At 34.0% G+C, this 16,571-nt stretch overlaps 1 protein-coding gene across 4 annotated transcripts; it reads right to left on the minus strand.

The window, feature by feature from the left end:
• Positions 1-4,505: 4,505 nt before the first annotated feature.
• LOC127136544 (proline-rich receptor-like protein kinase PERK14) lies at positions 4,506-16,361 on the minus strand. Of its 4 annotated transcripts, none has more exons than XM_051063096.1 (21): positions 15,792-16,361; positions 15,101-15,223; positions 14,636-14,716; positions 14,188-14,430; positions 13,955-14,095; positions 12,598-12,846; positions 12,379-12,513; positions 11,811-11,951; positions 11,578-11,700; positions 11,340-11,480; positions 11,060-11,146; positions 10,448-10,576; positions 9,032-9,244; positions 8,858-8,929; positions 8,670-8,771; positions 8,451-8,558; positions 7,883-8,254; positions 7,495-7,794; positions 6,395-6,784; positions 5,876-6,119; positions 4,506-5,515 (listed from the first exon to the last, which is right to left on the minus strand). In XM_051063096.1, the coding sequence occupies exons 1-21, from the start codon at positions 15,853-15,855 to the stop codon at positions 4,855-4,857; spliced, it is 4,119 nt and encodes a 1,372-aa protein (XP_050919053.1). In that variant the 5' UTR covers positions 15,856-16,361; the 3' UTR covers positions 4,506-4,854. The 4 variants fall into 4 exon arrangements, with proteins under 4 accessions (XP_050919053.1, XP_050919058.1, XP_050919047.1 ...); XM_051063101.1 differs by having other exon boundaries at positions 8,670-8,762; positions 11,060-11,149; XM_051063090.1 differs by having other exon boundaries at positions 11,060-11,149.
• Positions 16,362-16,571: the final 210 nt, after the last annotated feature.

Genomic DNA, 16,571 nt, shown 5'->3' on the forward strand with positions numbered 1-16,571 from the left:
GTTGTCGATTGAGTTCACATATAAAAAAAATTACCATTCTACTATTAGAATGGAACCTTATAAGGATTTGTATGGAAGGAGGTGTAAGACTCCTTTGTGTTAATATGAATCAGCCGAAAGTGTTGTGCTTGGAATAAAGATTGTTCAACAGACTAATGAGAAGATCAAGATGATTCAGAAGAAGGTGAAGGCTTCACAAAGTAGACATAAGAGTTATAATGATAAGTTAAGGAAGGCATTTGAGTTCCAATATGGAGATCATCTGTTCTTAAGTGTCACTCTGATGACTAGTGTTGGTTGTTCACTTAAATCTCAAAAGCTTACGCCTCGTTTTATTGGTCCATATCATATCCTCTAGAGAGTAGAATAGGTGGCCTACAGAGTTGCCTTACCATAGTCTCTTTCAAATCTTCATGATGTCCTTCATGTTTCACAACTTCAGAAGTATATTCCTGATTTGTCTCATGTGATTCAATCAGATGATATGCAAGTGAGAGATAACTTGACTGATGAGGCATCACCCATGCAGATTGAGGATCACGAGGTGAATCACTCGAGAGGTAAATAGATTGCTCTAGTGAAGGTAGTGTAGAGATTACTTACTTGAGGGATCATGGCATAGGAACTAGAGAGTCGAATGAGTGAGTACTATCCATAACTCTTTCCTTCAGGTAATTTTCGAGGGCAAAAATTCTCTACGTGGGGAGCGTTGTAACACCCAAGTTTTTAAATTAATTTATATTACTAATTTAAATATGTTTACGTAATTTATTGGTGTGTTATGTATATTTTTATGGGGTTGTATGAGGTTGGGTAGAATTTATATGAATTATCACTATTTTTCATTAATTAAAAATAACAGAAAAGTGAGTAAAATATGAAATGGTGAGACATGGGGGTAAAAATAGAATAATAAAGAAATTAGTGTGGTAAGGGGTAAGAGCCCAAAAGATGAGGGGAGAAAATAGAAGTACTAAAAGATAATATTAGGTTTTTATTTAAAAGAAAATTGGAGAGAAAATAGGTTTTTGTGTTGTACGTGAAAAACTGTAGGAATTAGGAGTGGAGAGGAAAGAGTAAACCTATCTAAAGGAGATGATTTCCATTGTTGTAGATTCATGTTCTTGCTAGAAAATTAAGGTAGGGGGATTGCTATTATATGGGTGTCAAATACATGAAGGGTAGTGAGGGATCATCACCCTCTACTAGGTTTTTATCCAATTTTTCTCCATGGTTGATGTTTGATATGTTTGGAGAAGGTTTGTGTAAAACCTATCTCATATACTGTGATAATCATGATTTCGTGTACTGATTATGCTACTGAATTTTATGTGCATTTGTATGTGGTAATTGGAAGGTTCTTGATGTTCATGTTTATCGTTTTTGGTATGATGAACATATTCTTAAATTTGTGATAAATTAATGAATTAGATGACGAATCAATGGTTAATTATTGTAATAAACATTGTATGAAATATATGTAATATTTTCTATTCGATTTGGTTGGTTGGGGGTCAAAATCGGAGCTTTGATAGGGCTTCAATGGTGGAATTCGTGTTTTCCAGTTCTACTGTTTTAAATGTTCTCGATCAGCGAGAATGGAGCCTCACCCAACGAATATACGTTTAGTGAGCGATGGTTGCGCTTAGCGAGAGATCGCCCGACGAGTTACAGTTCACGCTTTGCGCGAATGAAAACACATAATTGGTTGTTTCGAATCGATTTTTTTACAAAGTTCTATTTTGGCAAATATTTAGTACTGTTAGGTACTTATTAGCACTATTTGGAACTATTTAACGTTAATTGATTAGTAGGTGAATAAAAAAATTGACATGTTTTATGAGTTGTGTAAATACTTGATAATGAATAAGCATATTTTGTTGAATGCTTGTATGGTTATGCATTTGTGAGTCTTAATTATAAAACATGCTTATTTATGTTGAGATGGTGGCCTTATTGGAGAGTATGTTGTTCAAAGGGGAATCAATGAATGTTTATTACATTGGTGTGTTGTTCCATTGTCATGTATGATGGTGTACGAACTTCAGTCCAGTTTTGTGCCGCTGGTTCAAAAGGGGGACCAGTGGCAGATCACTGATTCAGAAGGGGAGATCAGTGACGAGTCCTGATTTAGAAGGGGAGATCAGTGACGTGTATGGCCAGAAGGGGGTTCATTGGTGGGTGGATTGAATCAGTAATATACATATGATGTCTGAATTGGTACCACATGCATATAGGTTCGAGGAGTCGAGGCATTGTACATATATGTTTTGCCATCGAGTTATTATTATTGTTATGTGAATTATATTCATGAATTATTGATTGTTTGACTGTGCTCGATTGAGGTATGAGTAAATTGGTGTTGTTATGAATAATTCATATATCGATGATTGTTATGTTTGATGTTACCTTTCCTATCTTTTGCATCGTTAACATATTTTGAGCGTATCCTCACCTCTATTTATTTTATTATGGTGTTATGTACTCTCTTGGAGTACAGATGATCAAGTAGAGGAGTAGTTGCTTTTGAGTTGGAGGATGACGTTGAGGATCTTAACATTTGGACATATTGCTTTGTTACATGATGTGTTCCTTGAAATGTTTGGATTATTTTATTAAGTACTTATGTTCATACTAAATAAATGTTTCTAATTTAAGTTTTTGATGTTATTCTGCTATTTAATATATGTCATAATTGAATAAGATGTATGTTGTGAATCTGTAACACTGATATTGTGTAAAATTAGATGTTTTATTTTCGTAAATCAAGGGTTTCGGGTTTCAGGTGTTACGCAATAATATAGTATTTGTATTATGTAATATTTGTATTAGGCATTATGGATATTGTTAAAGAGTCTCACATTAGACAATATACGGCATGAACATGTATGGCATGAACATGTGTTTATAAATGAGGGCAATCTCCACCTTACAAGATGAATTTGTAGGGTTGAGTTAGGTCCAACCACACATTCTTAAGATGGTATCAGAGTTTCGATCAAGATCCATTGGCCACCCACCATTTAGTTCAACGCCCCATACGCAAATCCTTGGCGTGATAAGGGATGTTAAAGAGTCCCACATTCAACAATATATGGTCTGAACATGTGTTTATAAATGAGGGAAATCCTCATCTTACAAGCTGATTTTTAGATTCGTTCAAGATCCATTGGCCACCCACCATTTAGTTCCACGTCTCATATGCAAATCCTAGGCGTGATAGAGGGTGTTAAAGAGTCTCACATTCGATAATATATGGTCTGAACATGTATTTATAAATGGGGGTAATCCTCACCTTACTGGCCGGTTTTTTAGGGTTGAGTTATGCTCAACCACACATTCTTAAGAGATATTATTATCGTTTGTTACTTTGTTATTGTGACTATATTATTGATTGATTTATTCATATATAATATTTTATGATTGATTTATTCATATATGAAATTTTCATCTTTTGCATTAAGTGTATGGTTTAATTTATAAATAATTTATTATGATAGTATTTGTTTTAATATACGGTCTATTACATCAGTGTATTTCATTAAAAAAAGGTCAACAATTATTGTAAGGGAGGATTACGGAATTGCATCTCTATAACCTGATACATAAATGAATATATGGATCAATTTAAGTCAAAATGAGTGCCTTAGTTAGAAATGCATGAAGTGCGTACAGGATGATTACAAATGTGCATCTCCGAAATGATTTATGTCAAAATGAGTGTGTCTCAGTGAGAGATGCATGGGATGCTTATAAGGTGAATACGAAAGTGTATCTTCGGACTAATTTCAGGCAAAAAAGAGAGGTGTAATTCAATTACACATGTAATTGGTGTGAAAATAATGCGACCGAAAATACATTTCCGAATTCGCAAGGACATTTTCAGATTTTCTTAGGGTGCTTCTCCACTACTTAAAGTGGGAGAAACAATTCCCAATGTTTATATGGTTTCAATGAGGGAGAAACAATTCCCAATGTTTATATGGTTTCAATGAGGACATGAAGCATTTAGAATTGATTCTGGATATCGACATGTAGTATTGATTTTGACATCTTTGGATGAAGCATTTGGAATTGATTCTGGATATGGACATGTAGTATTGATTTTGACATATTTGATAACATAATTTTATGCTTTTCAAAATTGATTTTATTTGAAGTATAAACATTTTTTTTACTTAAAATTTACTATTTAACTCACTTTTATAAGATTTATTCAATTATAATAAAATTACTTAACCTCCAACTCATTTATAGTTAAAATAAATTTTACATAATCAATTTACTCAGAAATCTTCACAGGATTAAAGAATATTGCAATCAATATCTACCATTAAAAAATACTTCATTTTAATCATACTTTCTCTGGATGGAATAAATTTTCTATCTCATTCAACTTCCCATGCCACTGGGTTACTTAGTTCTTGCACATAATTATCAGCACAAAATAATTTACAAAACTGTGCAGCATGAAAAGTAAGGCATGTATTCGAGATACATCAAAGTTCAATAGAACTAATTAACAATATTTCATTCCCTCCTCATCTAAATACAAGGATATGTATGATTTGAACATTACACATTACACCTAACCAAATATAGTATATGACAATAAAGGTTTAGTAAATGCCAATTTTTTTCCAGTCATAATCTAATATCAAAGCTAGATTCACATTGTTTCTTCTTCTCTTCTTTTGTAGGTTAGCAAAAAAGAAAGTCACTTTATTTACATCTTGTTTCTATTCTTTTGTCAAACTTCAAGGTACAGTTCTGACTTCTGATTTGTGAACTGCAAATAACAAATTGAGGGAGTATGCTCAGAGAAAATTCAATGGCTGAATCAAGATGTGATGCTTACTTGAACATATCCCCGTGTTCACTGACACTACCGCCAGAAACCTTTCGAATTATCTGCCATAACCGCTTGCTTCTTACGGTTCTTAGAGGACCTGAATATGAATGTCTTCTAAATGATTCAGATGCTTGCCTTCCAAATCTTGCTGATGAGCTGAATATCTCTGATGCTGACAATCCATTTTCAATATCAACTCTGAAATTGTAGTTATCTGCTGCGAAATGGCTTTGGAAATTATTGGGTAGTTGCTCAGAAGCAGCATTGAAATCAGAAGATAAATCATCTTTGCTAGAACTTGTTGAACCCACTTCTTTTGCTTCATCGCATTCATTACACACAAGTTTCAAAGCCTGAACAACCTCACCCATGAAAGGACGATCAGAAACCTCTGGTTGTACACACATTGAAGCAATGGCTGCAACTTTAGCCACACTATCAAAAGGAACATTGGTTCCTAGAGATGGATCGATTATTGCTTCAAGTCCTTCTCTACTTGTTAGAAGGGGACGAGCCCAAGCAACGAGATTCTCTTGACCAGGCGGTTGGGAAAAGTCCACTGGTTTTCTTCCGGTTAAAAGCTCAAGAAGAACAACACCATAGCTGTATACATCACTCTTCACGAGAAGATGCCCAGTCATTGCATACTCGGGAGCCACATATCTGAATTAATTTTTAAGATACCAAAGAAAATGCCATGTCAGTAAATGGATGATATAATACTTCATTTGTTCCTTTTTTAGTTGTCGTTTTAAGTTTATTTACACACACAACAACAAAAAGCAATATATACTGTCATTTTATGGAACTTTTTATTTTCTCTGTAATACTCTTAACTATTTTTATGGAGTACTTTGACTGCAATAAGTGTTAAGGGTACTATTAACAAAAGCAATAGTTAATGTTGCAATAAAATTTAAAAGCGACAAATAAATAAAAATACAAATTTTATAAAAGTGAAGAAAGGGATTAAGATAACTTTCGAATGACTACAGGAACAAAGATTGTGTAAGAAAACTGTACCCGAAAGTTCCCATAACACGTGTAGATATGTGCCTGTTATCCTCATCAGCTGCCGTTCGAGCCAATCCAAAATCAGATACTTTAGGTGTAAAATCGTTTTCCAGCAAGATATTGCTAGATTTGAAGTCCCTATGTATGACATGTGGACTTGAATCTTCATGCAAATAAGCAAGACCACGAGCAGCACCAAGTGCTATCTTTACCCGAGTACTCCAGTCAAGTGGGTTTTTTTCCCTGTCAACTCCTGCCAGTAGACCAAATATTAGAAAAGAGTTTAATTTTGATACATTTGTCGGTGTAAATATTTTTACACTCTCAACAAATGACGATCACTCATATATATGTGAGACTGTGACTTTAGAAGTAGTAATGAATAAAGTTAAACATACGATGATTGACAGGGTTAAAAATCATTACACCGATAATGTATGAATTAATTCCATAAGAAAATCATTATATTGAAGAACTAAACAGTTGACATGGCACATGAGGCAGAAGCAAGCAAGCAAATTTAAGTACCATGTAAGTGAGATTCCACGCTGCCATTTGGAATGAGTTCGTAAACCAGACAACGGGAGCTGAGTTCCGTACATATTCCAATCAACTTTACCAAATTTCTATGGTGAAGGCGGCTAAGCATTTCAACTTCAGATAAGAATTCACGATCGCCATGATGATCCTCCCTCTTTAGAACTTTGACTGCTACTTTTGACCCATCTTCAAGGTCACATCTATAAACAAGGCCAAAACCTCCTTCTCCAAGTATTCTAGAAGGGTGAAAATTATCAGTTGCTTTCTCTATTTCATTCATACTGAAAGTCTTAGCAGATCCCGCGTAAGCAGCAATGCTAGACCGAAATGATGTTGAAGCGGAAGTAACTGCACCTCCAACTGATGGCCCAGCAGTACCTGTGAATCACATGTTTGTTTCTTCATAAAAAAAGGCTGATAAATGATAAACCAATCAAATCGACACTATAATTGGGTGATAAGAAAACATTTGAAATTGAAGGACCTCAATTGTTTAGTTTCAAAAAAATATAAAATACCGTAAATTTAAAAATTACTATCTCTTATCTTATTTATTGAAATTGCTGCAACTAATCTTATTTATGCCTAGAATTCTGCCTCCCATTGTCTTCACATATCATAATTCTATTTGCAAATAAAGTGTTTGCCTTATTCCCTTACTCTTTTTTTGGGTAGACTATAAAGTTCATTTTCATGATTAACCATGGCAAGATTCACTAATAGGGTAAGGAAGGTCTGAAATAGTCTTATTTTTAATATAGTATTATTCTAACAATGTAAAATGCACTAAATTACCGTATTATACTAGCTGCGTCCCTTTTTATAAACACCCTTCACAATTGTCACAAATACAGAGAAAAATATGAAGTATATTAATGTGTCAATTTTGTTTATAGATGTTCCTAAAATACCCTTTTGTATAAGAATATGTTAGCTTTGAGTTTTCATCTTACAAGACACTTAGTAGTATTAATTTTGAGTGTATTTGAAAATACGTAAATAAGTGTGTCTAGTAATTTGGAACGAGGATTGTATTGGAAACAAGTTTTATAACTAAGGGTCAAGTAATACATTACTCCTTGAGTTACCTGATGCTTTGGCATGAGCCGGCGGAAAACCCCGTGGGGTTGATGTTGGTTGAGAATCAGGCACATGATCTCTGAACTTGAATAAGGCGAAAACAGCAGCAGAGCATAAAACAATCGCTAGAAAAGCTGAAAGGACAATAATAGCTATAATGCCTTTGCTAAGTCCACTTTTATGTTGCTTCTTTTGTATGTCAACCCCGAGAGGTTTTATTGTCCTGCCATTATTGCCATTATTTGAATATGGACCACCATCTATCATGTTAACGCTTGAAGGTGGTAATGGAGGAGATGGAGGTAAACCTGCATATTAAGAGAACCTTAAAGTTATTCTTATCCAAAAAAGACATGAAGAGAGTACAAAGAAAATTGAGAATTTACATATACATACCTGGATAGCTTACATATAACACTTCATAATCTCCAAAGTAAGAAGCTTTTATAGCAACTTGTTTATGCCAAAACCTCTCAGAAGTTAAAAAGGCTGTAGTGTTGTCAAATTGTTCCCCAAGTGGTACAAAATCAATGAGAGCATCAGTTTTATCTGGCTGCTCAGTTGCTGCATTGGCCCCCATAATTCGAACTTGACTTAGTTTCATGAAAACTCCGCTGGCTATTTCAGAAGCAAGCTCCGAAACCAAAGGGAAGAAGGTATACAGAGGAACACTGAGCCGAAGGCCAACTCTCATTGGCCAGACACACATGCAGGGCACCCCGGGTGGAGAATTCGTATAAGGCTCCGAGCAAATATATGATATGCAATCTAACAAATGAAAGTAAATACTTAAGTATGATGAATCATGCAGTCAAAAAAATACATCTTTATATATTCAATGGGTTTTTTATCGCGAATGTGAGAACTTCTTGATCTACACTCTTTCTCTTATATATATTGTATTATTATGTAAGAAATTGTATAAATTAATTTCTCAAAAAAATAAATATTCAAGTGTGCTAACCTTCATTAGGAGGTGGGGGTGGCAATGCTTGAACTCGAGGCAATATTGGCTTCTTAGGGCTCTTCGAAAAAGGCCTTGAAGGAGATATGTCAGGAGGATGAAATGGAACTTGTAACAAACAAAATGAATAGATGCAGACAAATAAGTAGATGACAAGAGAAAAAGAAAAGTTTAAATTAAAGTATATTGTAATAAATACAGAATTGCAACTTTTCTTACTTTTGGTTGAATGAGGGGAAATCTTGAATGATGGAGAAGGAGCAGGTGAAACCTGACTCACTGGTGATTGGATAGGGAAGGTAAATGGAGAATCTGCAGAACCTAAAACGAAGAAAATCATCAGTTATTAAAAACTTTACTTACTTATCAATTTCATAGAAGAAACATCTTTAAAGTTCCCAATGCACCTGTGTTCATTGGTGGCGGAGCATAATGTCTCCGCCTACTTGTTGGAAGAAATGAGGGAGGAATTGGTTGATCTATAAAAAATAATCAATCAAAAAATAATATATATATTCAATTCCAGTGAAAAAACAAAGCTTAATTGTGACATGATTCAATGGTTTAGCTAAGAATCAAACCTTGGTGTTTTGAAGTGGGAGGAGAAACAAAATATGATGATGCAGGAGCTGGGTTGGTTATCGTATTCCGTGTATGCTGATGCTTATAAAATGCAGTAGAAGGTGAAGATGCAGGAGAATGATCTTCTTTGTTGAAAGGAGATTTAGGAGGTGAAATAAGTGGCTCAGGAGCATGATGTGATGGCCTTGCTTTATGTTCAGAAGGAGAAGGAGCTACAGCAGAAAATAAAACTAAATAAATTAGCTGCATGCATGAGTGTATACATAGATTAGATTAGTATGTTTTTTCATGTGATAGTATTAATATTTACATTTCTTATTGACAGCTTTTCATCAGATAAAACTTAGGGTTTTGGATGGTCAATTATTGAACATGATAAAAAATAATGGTTGTTGCATATGATCATTTTAAAATGTAAACCCTGAATTTCCAAAAGATTTCAAGCCTGATGTCAATTTTGTATTGCTTGCTTTTAAGATGTTTTACAAAATTCATCATTGCTTTAGACCATTGCTGTTGATTGTTCGTAATTATCAAGACTCATAATCATTGGGTATTAAATTACAACCATCATGATTAATTTTATTCTGTTTTTATATCATATCATAGTTCTGGCTTGCAGTTGTTTGGCAAAATGCATAACTGAAAAGGGAAAGAATTGAGTTAGTAATTGATTTTGTGCATTTTGAATCAATGTTTCTTATAAATAAAGTTTTTGTTGCTTAATGTTATCAGTTCTTGATTTGTGCATTTCATAAGAGTGATACAATGGTTAAACATATGAAAATTGATGTATTTTTCAAGAGGAAGGGTTCAACAGGGTGAGCAGCCTTGCAAGATTTAAAAAGTAAGCATTACCGAATTTGATGTCAATTTTTTAGAACGTAGCCCTAGAAAGCGTCTCCAAATTTAAAAATATCCAGTAAATCATAGAAATGAAAGTCGAAGAGCTTAATTCAATTGGGGTTCCTTACAATGTCGAGTGGAAAAGTATCCCCTCAATGGAGATAAGCCTCCAAAGATGATTTGCAGCATCCTGGTTTAAAAAATTTTCTTCATGACTAGAGTACTCTCCGACTAATGATGTGGCTTTTAGTTTGCTTTAAAAGAACGAAGGGCACTCTAATTCTGGGTGCATCTTTTCTTTTATATATTTTGTTTTTGCATTGTGTTGATGTTATTTTGAATCTTTGATAATATTATATACGACTCTTATAAATTTCAATTGTAATATTTTAGTAGGTGCTTGCCGCTCCTCCTCGCGTTTTGGGCAAGCATCGCTATGTGTTCATGAGTTCAATCTTAGCCATCTCGTTTAATCATGTGTTAGAGATACAAAACCATATTGGTCTTCATCCTAGTTAAGAATAAGAATATGCCTCTCATATAAAGTAATTTAATGTTGCCATATGTACCTTGAGCAGGGGAATGAACTAAAGTTGGTGGTGACTTCGGTGTTTTGTACAAAGGCGCAGAAACAGGTTCTCCACCATTTTTCCCTTTGAAGCTTCTGGAAGGTGTTAATGAGGGAGAGATGACAGGTGCTGCACACATAATTAGGATTTTAAGGAATGATTGTGCAATTGCATTAACAACTTAAAAGAAATTATATCGATCAGATGCAAATTTTGAACACTCTAGAATGGTAATTTACTGAAGAACAACTAAATATTGAGAAAATATAATCAAAATGAAAAGATATGTGAAATAATATAGTCATTGTTAAGCTACTATCTGAAAGTGTGAATGTTATAGTTGTAACTAAACTCAAATAACGAGTAGGCATTTCAGTGGTTACATATTCTTCTGAGTATTTAGTTGCAGCTTTGTTTCTTCAGTTTTTTTTTTGGGTGAAATGTTTTTACTTAAGTTCTATTTTATAGTTTACATGCATAACTAATAAGACAACACTTTATCTTTTAAACAGACTCAGTCGTTATCATCCTTTTGTTCCAATTTACATTGAACAACAATTAGGCATGTTAAGCAAACATTAAAAGAACAAAATCCTTTCACAAAATTTGCACCTGGTAGTTCAGATGGAGATGTTGCAGGTATGACTTGGTGGACCGATGGTGGATCTCCTGGAAATGTACTTGTTGGTGATGTAACTACTGCTGCAAGAGTATAATAAAGAGGTAAAAATGAGACAAATACGCATAAAAAATATGATAAAATTCAAATTTGATATTATATCCTTCTCCCTTCTTTCATAAAATAAAGTAATAAGTTTAACCAGGTGAAGTAGCAATTTTATAACCATATAGTTGGATTTTAGAGATGAGTTGAGAAGACTATGCAACATACGTGGCATTACTGGCTCTGCTGTATGAATGTGTCCCTTATGTACAGTTCTATCATGAACATTAGGTGGAAAACTTCCATGACGAGTTGGTTGGCTGACTGGTGAACTTTTTGGAAAACTTGTAGGGGGTTCTGCAACCGGGGCTGCTCAAAATGACATAAAAAGCCTGTTTAGGGTCAATATCAACGAGAAATTCAAAACTAATGAGGGAAAAAAGTTACAACCATCAATTAGAATTACCCTGCGAAACTGGCTCCAATGTGTGACTGATGCTGGAGTTCCTTTTATGGACAGTTGGAGGCAAACTTCCAGGTTCAGTCGGTTGATTCACTGGCGAATATTTTGGCAAATTGAATACAGGAGCTGTGTTTAAATTGCATTAAAAAAGAATATTTTTTTGTCAATAACAAATGGATGTTGGAGAAGAAAAAAGGAAATTTTCAGAAGACAACTTTTTAACTTTTATCACATGCCTGGTGAAATTGTTTCTGGAGTGTGACCTTTATTTGTAGGTGTACCCTCTCTATGAGAATTAGGAGGAAAACTTCCATTATCAGTTGAAGGGCTTAATGGTGAAATTTTGGGCACATCGGTAGAAGGTGTTGCAAGTGGGGCTGCTCCAACGTTTCAATAGAAGAGCATATTTTTGAGTCATTAAAAAATGGAAGGTGGAGAATTTGAAATACAAAAACAACTATGTAAGAATTATAATTCAGTAAACAGTCTCTTTAATCTCTAAATGTGTAAAACATTGTGACTATAGTCCCTAAATGCATTGAGATTGCAAAAACATCCCAAAGTTTGTCTTTTGGTAGTAATTATATGAACCAAACTGATTAAAAGAAGATACATCTTAGGACTGAACTAACTAACTAACGAAAGACACATTCAAGGACCAAACAGACTAGCCAAAGACGCATTTATGTATGTTATTGTAATTTTGACACTTTCAGAGATTATTGTGACAGCGCCTCACACGATTAAGGACCAAAATGACTCTTTACTCCATTATAATTACATGACAAAATTTTAATCACATACCTGGTGAAACTGGCTCTAGGTTGTGACTCTTACTTTCATTCCTCCTATCAACCCTAGGAGGAAAACTTCCATGCTCAATTGGTTGGCTGATAGGTGAATTTATAGACAAATTTCCAGAAGGTATTGCAAAAGGAGCTGTTCAAGTAGCAAAAGAAGAGCAGATCTTGGTCAATATCAGTATGAAGGTTCCCCAATAAAACAAATTCTTCAGTCATGTACCTGGAGCAATTGGTATGGATACAGGAGGCCTGACAATAGGTGCTTTCATTCGAGGTGGAATTGGTTGCAACGATGGTGGCAAATTCCTTTCAACAGTTGATGGTGCAGGAGCAGCCTTATATGGCGGCGATAACGATTTGATGTTTGGACTAGGACTAGGTGATATGGATGATTCAATTCCTTTAATCTTCTGAGGAGTTGGAGCTAATGCATTAGGTGGTAATGCAACTGGAGGTTGCAAGAAAGAACCTGGATGATGAAAACCCATTTTTTGTCAGATGATCCTACTCTGCCCTAACAGATGTTTGGATTCACTTTTGGGAGCTAAAAGTGATTCAAAAGCTTAATATTAATTTTGGTACGCTAGGAAGTTCTTAATTATAACTTATTTTCCCTGCAGGTTCTAACTGATTTTAATATGCTAAGATATGTTTTTGCCTCTAGACGTGATTTTTACACTTGGTTTTTTTGTTCAATTCACTTTGACATAAACAGATCCAAACAAAATTCATTTTACAGCTAATATTAATTTACAAAATTTATTCAATCAAAATCAATTAAGCCACTGTAGAACCATACACATTGTGCCTAAATAATGAATTGGAAAACAATTATGCAAGAATTATAATTGAGTAAACAGTCATTTTAATGAGGCATTGTCACTAGTCCCTAAGGATCTATTTGGGAGTTTAGAGGGGAAGGGAGGGGAAGGCTTTGAAAAAAAGGGAAGGATTGAGTGGAAAGAATTGGATGATTTTAGTCGGGAGGGTTTTGGAGGGTTTGTGTTCATTCATAACACCAAAAATCCCCTAATTTGGGGAACTCAAAATTTGTATTAAAGGAGGGACTGGAAGGGTTTTGGAGGGTTTGTGCTTATTCATAACACCAAAAATCACTTAATTTGGGAAACTCAAAATTTATATTAAAGGAGGGATTGGAAGGGTTTTGGAGGGCTTACATAAATTTTTCAAATATATTTTATGTTTTTATAGTATTGTGAAAATTAAAAATATAGTAATGATAAACACTCTTCTATCATTCTATACAAAATCATTCTTTAAAAAAATGTCAAATATTTTTCTATATTTTTTTAAAAATTCGTTTTCAGAAGTCTTCCCTTTCCCCCCTCCAAACTCCGTTTGTTTTTATTCATAACACCAAAAAAAAAAACTACTTTGGGGAAACTCAAAATTTGTACGGGATGAGGGTTTTGGAGGATTTAGACAAATTGTTCAAATATAATTTTTGTTGTTATAGTAGTTCAAAAATTAAAAATAGATTAATGAAGCACTTTTTTTTATCATTCTAAACAAAATCCTTTTTTCAAAATGTATCTTCACTAATTTTAATCACATACCTGGTGAAACAGGCTCTAGGTTGTGACTCTTAGTTTCGTTCCTCTTATCAACCTTAGAGTTAGGAGGCAAACTTCCATGTTCAATTGGTTGACTGATAGGTGAAGTTTTAGGCAAATTTCCAGGAGGCATTGCAACAAAAGCTGTTCAAGAAGCAACAGAAGAGAAGAATCTTGTTCAATATAAATATGAAGGTTCCTCTATGTCCAATAAAAAAACTTTTACAGTCACGTACCTGGAGAAATTGGTGTGGATATAAGAGGACTAAAAGCAGGCTCTTTCCTTTGAGATGGAATTGGCTGCATGGATGGTGGAAAATTCCTTTCAGCAGTTGATGGTGCTGGAACAGCCTTATACGGTGGAGATTCATTGCTTGGACTAGAACTAGGTGATATGGATGATTCAATTCCGGTAATCTTCTGAGGGGTTGGAGCTGATGAAGAAGGTGGTAATGCAGCTGGAGGTTGCACAAAAGACCCTGGATGATAGAAAGTGAAAATTCAATTTTTTTTTGTCGTAATGATCATTTGTGAAGAGATTGTAGTCTCCCATTGATGAGGCTTGTTATGTATGGAGTAGTCTATTTAATTTAAGCATACTCGATTTACAAAATTTGAAATAATATTCAGAAAATTACTTCTCGATTCTACATATCCCATTGTGGCCTAAGGGAGTTGAATTACCATTTGGACCTACGAGATTAGGTGCTTCACTAGGGGAAAGAGCCACAGGTAATGTTGTTGGGGATGGCGATATAACAGACCCTGGAAGAAAGAACAAAAGTGAGTAATCAAAGTTCAAAAGCTCATAATTCAATTTCAATACTTTTTTGAAACATTTTCTGTTTTTATTTTCTAAACTTTGTATTCATTTCCACTTGCTAACAAGAAGGTGGGAAACTTGTGTAGCGAACAATTGAGAATCTGTGAAAGAAAGAAGATTGAAGATAAACTAGGAAATCTGCATTTTTAGAAATGTTAATCAGTGTTTTTGCATTTCTAAAATTTCTGAAAATGCTAGATCTGTTTTCAAAAACTGCTACGAGAGAAGTACTGGATCCACTTTCTCTTATGTTTATTAATTGGACTGAAAATCAAAACACGAAACATGGGAATTAAACAAGGCTCTTAGATTTAGATTTGATGTACCAAGTGGATCTGAAGGGCTTGATGCATTCCTTCTCCATGACTCTCCATTATGGATAGGAACAGGTGCTTCTCCATCATGATGAACAGAAGGAAGAAATGCTGGAGATGGGGATATAACAAACCCTTAAAGAAGAAACTATCAGTTAGAAAGCCATGGTAGAAAAGGAAAATTTATTTAAAATATTCTCTCAACAAGATCAAAATTTTCAAATCAAATGCCAAACATATGGGATCATATATCTTCAACAAAATTGAACAATACTATCAAATCTTTGTATATTGCAGTCTATCTAGATTGTTTAATTTGAACTAAAAATAAAGGATCTATGTCGTCCACCTAAAACGAAAATTTTGAAAGATTTTAGGTTTTCTACCTGTACAACAAATTCAAAAATTGCAGATCACTAGATTCTTAAGGTATAACACTAGTTTCCTTTAATGAGTCATTGAGAGATAAAAAAATTACATTCTTCTTTAAACCTATAAGGATCAATTTTTCTATACATAGCATAGGATAATTCTTCATACCAAGCAATTATGATTCAACTTCAAACTAAGCAATGATGTTTAGGTTCTTTTTGGTATTAGTATTATAACAACAATAACAACAACAGCAACAATTTAAAAGATCAATTTCTTCTAGCTTGAGCATAAACAAACTGTGACAAGCTTCTGGAAATGAAGTACTTACCTTCAGATCCTTGCATAATACAAAGCTTCACCAGAAACAGAATCAGTGGCAAAACCACCCCCATCTTCAAATCAATCTCAAAAGAATAACTAAGTAATAATAAATACGCGAATAAACAAACTAGAGATTTAAAAGTAGTTGATTACTTGAAACAAGAACAAGCAGAGATTAAATTGAGCAACATCGAGATACAGTGACATGGAAAGTATATGAAAGAAGGTTGTGGAAATTGCCTGAAAAGTGTTCGATGAAATGGGTAAGAGAAAAAACAAGTGTATGTTGAGAGTTTGAAGTTAAGAATTGGTAGAGACAAAATTTAGAGAGTTCCATGGTGTACTAGAGGTAAAAAGTTGAACTCTTCAAGTGTTTTCTACTTGAGTTGGTAACTAGATCAAGTTCAAAATTGCTTAAGAAAAATGAAAAATAACAAGTTTGTGTATTCTACAATTCACTGACACTTGAAGGAAACTCAAAAATGGAGAATGTGAATTAACAGACCTCTTCTCTTTCTCAAAGAGAGAGAGACAGTTGGGGTGTGGGACATAGTGCCTCAGGAACAGAACAGAACAGTGTACTCATATATATATATATATATATATATTATTGATGTGAGTATTTTTTTAATAGGTACTAATTTGTAAATACTTCTAAGTATTTTTTTTAGGTTTTTGAATTCAATTTTTCTAAGCATTTTGTTAGGCAAAAAATTATATTTGCTAACTTAAATTTTTGAATAATGAATTCAATAAAGTTTACAATAATTTAATTTTAGTGGATAAA

This window comes from Lathyrus oleraceus, chromosome 1, assembly GCF_024323335.1.
Source record: "Lathyrus oleraceus cultivar Zhongwan6 chromosome 1, CAAS_Psat_ZW6_1.0, whole genome shotgun sequence".
Taxonomy (NCBI): Eukaryota; Viridiplantae; Streptophyta; class Magnoliopsida; order Fabales; family Fabaceae; genus Lathyrus; species Lathyrus oleraceus.